Below are 10,199 nucleotides of genomic sequence, written 5' to 3'. Positions count from 1 at the left end.
ATATAGGCCTTAAGTGCACCGATGATGAAAATGCCACGAGCTTTGCATCTATTCTTTCCAAAAGGCATTTGATATATTAAAATATACAGTTAAATGGTGATTAACATAATAAAAAATTTTTAAAAATATACAGTTAAATACAATATCAGTTTTTCTTTTAAAAACTTTTATTTTGGAAAAAATTTCTTATGATTTGATTGTTAAACTATGGATACATTATGTGTATACCACTTCGAGAAAAATCTGCATAAAATTTGAGTTTGGGGCATGAATATGACCAAAAACACATATTAAGCTCTAACAAAGTACCTATTTTCAGTAATACACAGAACTTAAATCATCAAACAAGGCAATTCAAGCTTAAAATGTCTTTTCTAATGCTGACTTTCCCAGCGCTCTACACACACTAAAAATTTCAACATTCCATAGTCTTCAGTTTTATAAGTCAGGAGAAGTTCATTAAGGAGAAGTCAGCTTGCTAGAGCTGGCCAATTAATATAAAGTTACCAAGGTGAATCACAAGAGAGATCCTTCAATCTATTCATTCTGTGTCTACTTTCACTAACAAAACTAGTAGCAATCCTTCTAATGATGAGTTCTTAAAAGGCACTAGAATATAAAGATTTTAGAATTATATAAAGTGTGCAGAAAGTCAAAGTTTACAGAAGAGGAAAGTCTGCCTAACAGGTTCGCTCAAATGTTCCTCCTCTATCTTCAGGTAACAGTTTAAAGCCAAACTTGGCTCCTTCTCAATCACTTCTCTCTAGGCTTTCCAACAGATGAGATTGGTCCATGACCTTCTTCAAGAGTATGTTCACGGTAACATAGTAACATCTTCTCCAATCTACAAACTAATTCTACTACTTTTCAAAGAAATACTAAAATCGAGGATCTTTTAGAATAAATGCTATTGATCGTTATATTTCCCACACCTTCTTACAACCCATAATGTAACTCGGCCTAAGTATTACTATTTCCAGGAAAGGAAGAGGTCAGGAACGACATGGAAGGGGACAAATAGGACCAGCCTCTCTCCCTTTCTACCCGCAAGAGTTAGGTATTCTCGTACTTCTTTCCCTATAGCACGGCCAGTTCTGATTTTAAGGCAAAAGTAAGGTGAAAACTGGCTTGCGGCGTAGCTCCTTAGGCAGTGTAGGGCAGAACTTCAATGGAAACACGCTTAGGAGTAAAGTATTAAGGTAAGTGTGTCCCCAGAGGGGTGGAGGAATAGAGATCCGAAGGTGGGGAAAGGTGGTGGGGTGCTAGGGGTAATACTAAGAGGCAACACCTATCTTAGCTAAGAAATGGGCAGGGTGTTTCTGCATGCAAAAAACAAGACAAATCAGAATCTCTGCATTTAGCATTTCTGTACTTGTGATTACCTTATTTCTGCGTGCTCAGAATGATAATCAGTTTCAGGTGGAAAGCTTTCAGTGAAGCAGGCCTACTAACTTGTTAGAACATATACAGCATGGCATCATCATATTGTGCCATGTTCATGAAGAAGAAATCCTCTTGCGAGGAAAACAGTTTCAGATATATTACAATTTGTTTTGAAAGTGGTTATTGCTCAACTATTTCGAATTTTGAAATTGGCAATAGTTATCTAAGAGCCTTTACAAAGGCGTAGCCTAGAGGCTGCTTCAAAGCAAGCGACAAATAGGAAGAAAGCTTACACTGAAAACCACGTGTCTCCCCGTAGGAAGTACATTACCAATCCATTTCCCGAAAGTTCACTTTCCATGTGAGCGTAACAATGTAAATATTTCTAAATACCAGATTTGACATCCACGTATTTACTTGCCTCACTCGCAAAAGAGCGGGGATTCTTCCCTCTGGGACCAACAAGTAAAAATAATCTACCCTTAATATTAATACGCGGGGTACGGAGTCAAAAACCGGGGCCATTAACCGTCCAAAGCCCGGAGGTGGGTTCTCGTGTCAACAAAGTGGACCGGAGGAGGCAAAGGTCTGAATGCTGGGGGCCTGCAGGTGGGGGGGAGTGGCGAGTGGGTTTTCGGGCGCTTCGGAAGAATCCATTCCCACTCGGTCTCGCTCGGTGGGTGGGTGGGCGCGCGATGGGGGGGTTCTGTGGCCGCGCGGGGTCTCCGCCGGGAGTCGGGCGCAGGCCTCGGGCAGCAGCTCCTCAAACTCAAACCGCATCCCGCCCCCACCCCGGCCCCAAGCTCGGGGCTGGGTACTGGCCCCCAGACGGAAAACTGCAACTCCCCAGTCATCGCGCGTCCCTCAAAGACTCCGGGTCAACCCTGGTTTTCCTCCAGCGCCACCGCAACCCCTCAGCCCAAGACCTCAGGTCAGGGGTCTCTGACCTCCCGCCATTTCTCCACGTCGCCACAGCTCCGAGCAGGAGAGAACCTCAAGGTGACACCTTCTTTGGGACGACGGATCCGGGTTCCGCGCCCGGGCTCTCGGGCCCGGCTTCCCGTCAGATCCCGGTTACCTCACCTGGCAGCGGCACACGATGTCGGCGTCCTGCGCCAGCAGATCCACCACCTTCCCTTTGCCTTCGTCGCCCCACTGCGCGCCCAACACCACCGTCACCCGGTTCCCTCCGGGCCGCGCCCCGGGGCGGCCACAGTCACCGTTGGGCAGGGAGGATGCCGCCGGGTTGGTCTCGGCGAACGCCATGGCTCCAGTGACGCGAGGAGAGCCCGAAAGAGACGCGGGCGGCGAAGAGTGCGCGAACTGAACTGCTCTGCGGCCGCCAGCCACATGCGAAGGAAAAAGGAGCCAGAGTCCGGCCCCGCCCCCGCCGGGCCACCACCCTCCAGCCAGGCCCCGCCCCGCTCTCCTCCACAGCCCACTCAAGGGGCGACCATGACTGCCCCGCGCAGGCAGGCCGCCGCAGAACTGCCCGCAGGAAGAGGCCCCGGTGGCGGCAACCGCCGCCACCCGGGACCGAGGCCACGCCCCTTCCGCAGCCTGGCGCACCACCCCAGGGCGAGCCCCGCGAGCGGAAGGGGCAGGGGCGGGGCCTCTAGCGCACTTCGCCTCAACGCCCCGCCTACCTGCCCTTCTCCCGCTTTTCAAACCGGAGAGGCGCGGAGGTGCGTGCTCGAGCGTCGGACTACAACTCCCGGCATGCAACGCTCTGGGCCGAGGCGACGTTTTCTGGTGCCATGCTGTTTGCCGACTACAGGTCTCAGCCTCTGAAGGCGTTTTATTTTTTAACGACTTGCCTTTAACGACACGACGAGATAGCGTGTGCGAAATACAGAGGGTGGAATTCCAAAATACAAATGGGATGGAATGGAAACGTAATTGGGAACTAAAGGTCTACAAGTAAGAACAGAGACGGAACCGGGATCGAAAAGGGCATACGCCAAAGTAGAGCAATAGAGGACATTAGAACTGAAAATCTACAGCTCAAGTTCTAACCCTTCTCATTTTACACATTAGTAACAGGGGCTCAGAGAGGAGGAGGGCAATAGTGATGTATAGTTTGTGCCAAATACTGTGATACACTTAGCTCTTTTAAATCCCACAACCATATAAGGTAAGTAACACTATCTTACCCTTATTTTACAGGATTTAAAACTTAGTTAACTTGCTCTAGTGCAGGCTGAATTGGTACCGAGACAGTCCAGAGCCCAGACCCTTTTTGTATATTCCATTACTCTTCGTGTTTCAGTTGCAGCTAGATTCTGTACCTGAATAAACTGTACCTACTGCGGCAACACAAATTAACTATGACATCTAATTCCGATATAAAGTTGCTTCGGAAAAAAACTGGGATTAGAATCACATTAAATGCAAGGTCTACTACATATACATCATGTACACACCATCACGTTCTCTAATGGTCCTAGAGTGTATTTTAGTATGATACTAGTTTTACTCAATCATTCGTTGTCAGTAAACATAGAGGACCTACAACAAACTATGATGGTACTGGGCCCTGATAACATAAAGAGGAGTAGATAATAGTTGCAGCACTCAAAGATTCAGATTACTTGGTCTACCATCAAATAAACATATAAATTATAATACTATGTGACAATTTTGGTATTTGTTTATCTTGGCTTTACCACAAGATTACAAACCCCTTTGTAAATCAGAAAGCTGTCATATTTCTTTGTACTCAAGTGCGCAAGGTGGTGTTGGGCATAAAGTAGGTGCTCAAAAAGTACACGTTACTGTTCATTTTGTTGAATTTAAAAACCATTTATGGAATGCCTCATTCTGGAAAGCACTACCAGATACGTATTTGTTATCGCAGTATTTATATACAGTCAGGACGAAAATTTGGGCTAAAAGATACCGTAACTTAAAAGCTTCACCTTCGTTCAGTCACCTGGGATTTTCCGAAGTGGTTTTGCTATTTCACTCCAAAACAGCATGATTTCTGCCTTTCCTGAAGTCCGGTTTACGTTTTCGACTCCGACCAACTGCGAGGTTCCTAGGGAGCCAGGTAGCGGCGCGCGCTGGCACGCATGCGCACACGCACTAGCCCGCGCGGGCGGGGAAGCCAACCCCACCCCTCTCCGGGGCGCGCGGCCCCCAGCACTTTCTCCGCTGGTCCGCCGGAGACCCCCGTGAGCGCGCGAGGTCAGGACGGGCGCGGCCTGGGCCGTTGGGCGGAGGCTGTCCGGGCGCCATGTCAGCCCAGGGAGTGGCGGTCCTGCTGTCGTGGCTGAGCTGCTGCGGCTCGGCCGTGTGGAGGTAGAGAGACGCCACTTGCGCACCGGGGCACCGGGCGGGGGTCGCCCCTGGGGCCGTGCCCCCGCGCCCCGGCGTCCTGACCACCCGCCCCCGCAGACCACCGCCTGGAGCCCGGGCTCCCCGCGCCCAGCACCCGCGCCCCGCAGCCCCCTTCCGAGAGTTTTCGATGGATGAGGGCGGAGAATGAAGGAGCAGGTTTACGGCTTTGCTCCTCCAGGGTCTGGATAACTTCGCGTCGCCGTCCTATGGACAGCTGAGCCCCTGCGAACCCACCCATAAACTCCTTTCCTCCTGCTGCACTCTTGTTTTGCCAGAGAGGAGAGGACCAAATGAGAGCCCAAAAGTCGCCACTGGGGAGGGAGGCGGGGCGAGGGCACTTCTCTAGGATAACTAGGTAGGTGATGGTGTATGTGAGGCAGATGTATGAAAGATTTATGACAAAGTGCTTTATAAAATGTAAGCACTGTACAAATGTAAGGGGATGTAATTCCTGCATGAGGAATGGGAGTTGATTCTGTGATTTGATTTAGGGAGTGAAGGATTTAACAGTTCTGAGAAAGCCTCAGTGCAACTGTGATTTTTGTTCAGTATTTAGTAACTGCTGGATTGGAAAGTGTATCGAAATATTTTAGAAAGATTTTCAACATAGGTTAAAATACAGATAATTAACCAGAAAAATAATATTCTGTGAATATTCCATTCAGTGGAGGTTTTGCTATAACTATTACCCTCTAACATTAAGATGTAAGAATACCGACAATCAAACTATTACAGAGATTTCAGAGGAAAGGGATCTAGGGCACCTCATTGGACGGTTGGGGGCATCGAACAGAGTTAAGAGTAGCCTTGGAAAGGGTCAGTGAAGTAGTGAGAAAAAGCAAAAAGGTAGCATTCTGACAGAACTTTGTAAGCTTCTATTTTCTCCTCTATAGAGTGAAGAAAAGAAAACCTGTCTCATGGGGTTGTTGTGAGGCTCGAATGCAAAGATATATTTAGCTCCCAGAACATGCCTGGCAAACAATGGATCAATAAGTAAGGATAAGGGATATTATTAAGAATGGCCTGTGAATTCAGGGACTTCATAAACTTTATGTTGTACACCAGAGGTCATCAAACTTTCTGTAAGGGCCAGGTAGTAAATATTTCAGGCTTTTCAGGTGATACCATCTATGTTTTAACTACCCAACTCTGCCATGGTAAGGAAATGCACACCCCCAACAGTAGTAAACCAATGGGTGTGGCTCTGTGTCAAAGAAATCTATTTACAGGTGGAATTTGACCATAGCTTGCCAACCCCTGGTCATAATGGTAAATTTCGTTCTCTTCCCTAAATTTCCAATGAGAATTTAGTGAAGACAAAGATGTTATTGTTTCCCATGGTAAAGTCACAGGCTCCTTGAATTTTATTTCTTAGTAAAGTGTTCTTTTAAAGGACAAAATTTCTTGAATTTGATGTAATGATTTTTTATTGTTAGCTTTTTTGGGGGGGTGGAGAATTCAGGGTAGATGTCTTATTTAAATAATTCTTCCTTTCGCCAACATCTAAGAGACATTTATCTAAATTTTCTACTAAGAGTATTAATGTTTATGACATTTCCTATCCCAGTGGAGTTGCTTTTCTTAAATGATCTAAGGTAGGACTGCGATTATTTCTTTCTCCTTATGAATCCGGATCCATTTTCCAGCTCCATTTATTGAGTATCACCTCTGTCCTATACAAAACTTCCCTCCAGACTTATGTCTGCTTCTGGGTTTACTATAGAATCCCTCTTATTTGGAGGAGAAATTAGTTTTAATATTTATATTTGACCTTTTCCTCCACAGGTATTCCACTAACAGCCCGAACTACCACATTTTTAGTACCAGAAGTACTGTAAGTGTGTAATTTTTTCAAACTATAGTATTATTATCTACCTTAAAGCAGAGAGCAGTACTTTATACTCAATTATAGCACAGTTATTTATTTTTATTTCATTTCCTTTGTCTCATTTATCATCCTAATATAAATCCCCTTGCCAATAAATGTCCTTAAATATATATGTAGCAAGCATAAGTAGTGTGGTTTTGAGAGTTTTGGTGATTTAATATTCACAGATAGGGTGGCCATACAATATATTGTGTAAACTATTGAAAAAAGATAGTGCTATTAATATTTATGCTGGGACAACAGATATGAATTGCAACTGCCTCCACAAACTGGGATGAATGGTCACTGAAGCTGTAGACTTCATTCTCTATATTACTTTTTTTATTCAATACTTTGTCTATTTCGTTTCTTAATGCTGCCTGCTTACTAGTATGTGTGTGTTTTATTTGTACAGCCCCCCAGTGATGGACACATGGCTTTCTATCACTGCAAACAACACTGTGATGAATGCCCTTTTACATGTCCTTTTATGGGTCTGTGCAATAATTTTTCAGCTGGGATATAGTGAGAGCAGATGACTGATTTAACTAAATTCTGCATGATTGCTCTTGAGTGGCAATCACAGTTTCTACTGTCACCTACTGTACATCTTCACCAAAGTTTGGTATTATTGAATTTTCTTTTATTTATTTATTTTTTTTTTAAAGATTTTATTTATTAGAGAGAGAGAGAGAGAGACAGCAAGAGAGGGAACACAAGCAGGGGGAATGAGAAAGGGAGAAGCAGGCTTCCTGTGGAGCAGGGAGCCCGATACGGGACTTGATCCCAGGACTCTGGGATCATGACCTAAGCCAAAGGCAGATGCTTAATGACTGAGCCACCCAAGCACCCCTAATTTTCTATTTTTTTATTACCAATTTTATTACTATGTGCAATAGCTTATTGCTGTCATTATTTTCAGCTCTCTGATGACTAGTGATTTTGAGCATCTCTTCCCATATTTATGCAGGCTTCTCTTCTGAATTGCCTGATCATACCTTTTGCCCATTTTCCATTTAATTTTGTGCCCTTTTCTTGTTGATTACAGAGTGCTGTATACATTCCAGCCTCTATATTAGTTGAATGTTGGTTTTAAATATTTCATTTTCTTGTCTCTCATCTACTCATTTAACCATTACTGTTGTCTGTGAATATTTTATTTTTTAAGAAAAAGCTGACTTTTGTTGAGCCAAACCACACACACACACACACATGCTTTTTGACCTCATACTTTCTACTTTTTTGGAGTCTTATGAAAAATCTTTTCCTACCCGGAGTTGGGTATTTCTCCTATTTTTTCTTTTATATGTGTTATATCCTGACCTTTCAAATACAGGTCATGAATCCATCTGGGGTCCATTTGTATATAATATAAAGTATGCATTCACATTACTTTCTCCACATAATGAACCACCACCTATTAAACAACTTATTGTTTTTCTATTATTTTTCTGGTATTATATTTGTTTCCATATATAGATGTGTCAGTTTCTGAACTCTCTTCTTTCCTATGGGTAGAGTTGACTAATCCTCTCTTGTTTCATGTAGCTGCAGTTTAGTTTCAGTGCTATATACTCTTCCTTTGAATTAACATACCATAATATATGCATCATTTTACTGTAGATAAGCAATTAGGTGGTTTCCATTTTTAGTCTTTTTAAGTCTACTATGATTAGTGAGCTACTGGACTTGGTAGTCTACTATGAACATTTTAATACCTATCTTCTGCTTAACATATATATGCATTTCTGTTGGGAGTGGAATAGGTAAGTCATAGGATATATGCACATGTTCAGCTTTAGTTGATGGTGCCAAAGATTTTACAAAGTAATTGTATCAGTTTACACTTATATTCTATGTTTATATATATCATTGTATTTACATTATTCAGAATCAGGCAAAAGGAATCTATATAAACTATATTTTCTTTTACAATGTCATTTGTTTTTAAATTCATTGCTATCCATTTCTTATTAAATCTGTACTTACCGGTTAAACTGTCATTTATAGTTAATTTCTTTGATATCATTTATTTATATATTTCATCTTTGTTTTTTATACAGCTTTGCTGTATAACTGACCATTTTATTAGTCATTATAAAAATCTCCTTTTTTCTAAGTAGTCTCTACACCCAACATGGGGCTCAAATTCACAACCCTGAGATCAAGAGTCACATGCTCCACCAACTGAGCCAGCCAGGCACCCCCTAAGAATCTTTTTTGATCTCTGCTGTTCCTTTATCATTTTTATAGAGGTGACACAAATGTGTCATGTAACCAAAATAATGGAATTATGTCATTACAGAAATGAAAATTGGGAGTCAGAGTTTGATTCTCAACAAAGGAGGTAGACAAATGCAAGTGAGTAGATGGTAAAACCAGTGGCTTTGCAGGTTGCTTGCAAGTGATATTCAGAGAAAGAAAATATTGAGTGTACAGAAGATACTTTAGGTATTAAATAGTTCATAAATCTTAATGGAAAGCATTTTAAAACAATATTTCTCTACCTATTTGCTTTTCCTGGAGCTTTGGCATAAGGGACAGGATTCAGGTTGACACACATCCAGGAACCTGTGAAGTTGCTCTCAGGGAACATAAACTGGTGGAGGCCATCTCTGTGCTTTCCTTCTGCCTCACTACAGCTTTCCAGTATCTCCTAGAAAGGACCTTATGCATTTGTCTAGAGCCTGGTCTTTGTAACTGCTGCCTAGTATACCTCCAGATTGCCTGGCTCTGGTGGCCATGGCTTACACTTGTAGTCCCATAGGACTATATATATTTGTATACTTTAAAAGCTGCTGCTTGAGTGTCTAGCTTCCAATCAACATGAATCTAGGTGCTGACTGAGATCTTCCCTTTGGGACAATGACAGGACTTGGCACATCCTCATCTACTAGGAGTTATTAAAAATAAAATAGGCTGCTTGGACAATCACAGAGTTTCGAAGGACAACCAAGACCTAGGGCAAGGTTAAATGATAAGGCTCATCTTTTACACAAGGCCACTCCTTCAAGACTAAGAGAGGTGGTTATTTTATTTAATGCATAAAAACGAACACAAGAGAGTCAAGGAAATAGTAGAAACAGAGGAATATTTTCCAAACGAGAATAAGATAAAAGCTCAGAAAAAAACCTCAATGAAATGGAGATAAGTAATTTACCTAATAAAGAGTTCAAAGTAATGGTCATAAAGATGCTCACTGAACTTAGGAGAAGAATGGACGAACACGGTAAGAACTTCAACCAAGAGATAAGAAAAGAAGATACCAAGTAGAAGTCACAGAGCTGAAGGATATAATAACTGAACTGAAAAGTACACTACAGGGTTCAACAACAGACTAGATAAGGCAGAAGAAAGGATCTGTGAACCTGAAGAGGGAGCAGTGGAATTCACCCAAACAGAGCGGTAAAAAGAAAAAAGCAGAAAAAAGTAAACATATCTTTTTTTTTTTAATTTTATTATGTTAGTCACCATACAGTACATCATTAGTTTTTGATGTAGTGATCCACGATCCATTGTTTTCGTATAACACGCAGTGCTCCATGCATTATATGCCCTCCTTAATACCCATCACCGGGCTAACCAATCCCCCCTCCCCCCTCCCCTCTAA

General features: G+C 42.8%; 2 protein-coding genes across 3 annotated transcripts in view; one reads left to right on the top strand and one right to left on the bottom strand.

Annotated features, from left to right (window-relative positions):
• ADSS2 (adenylosuccinate synthase 2) overlaps nt 1-2,780 on the bottom strand; it is a 34,727-nt gene extending 31,947 nt beyond the window's left edge. Inside the window, exon 1 of one of the 2 annotated variants that reach the window (XM_006746258.3) lies at nt 2,467-2,780. In XM_006746258.3, coding sequence (XP_006746321.1) covers nt 2,467-2,649 — 183 coding nt within the window. In that variant the 5' untranslated portion in view covers nt 2,650-2,780. The remainder of the gene's footprint in view (nt 1-2,466) is intronic. The other variant, XM_031016951.2, reaches the window with a different exon arrangement.
• A 1,695-nt stretch (nt 2,781-4,475) lies between these two features.
• Nucleotides 4,476-10,199, top strand: part of CATSPERE (catsper channel auxiliary subunit epsilon) — a 150,093-nt gene continuing 144,369 nt past the window's right edge. The window contains exons 1-2 of the mRNA XM_081824485.1: nt 4,476-4,683; nt 6,508-6,556. Coding sequence (XP_081680611.1) covers nt 4,619-4,683; nt 6,508-6,556 — 114 coding nt within the window. The 5' untranslated portion in view covers nt 4,476-4,618. The remainder of the gene's footprint in view (nt 4,684-6,507; nt 6,557-10,199) is intronic.

The sequence above is a fragment of the Leptonychotes weddellii genome, chromosome 6 (assembly GCF_054177405.1).
Source record: "Leptonychotes weddellii isolate Sample4059 chromosome 6, ASM5417740v2, whole genome shotgun sequence".
NCBI lineage: Eukaryota > Metazoa > Chordata > Mammalia > Carnivora > Phocidae > Leptonychotes > Leptonychotes weddellii.
This window is presented reverse-complemented; position numbering and strand designations above follow the sequence as displayed.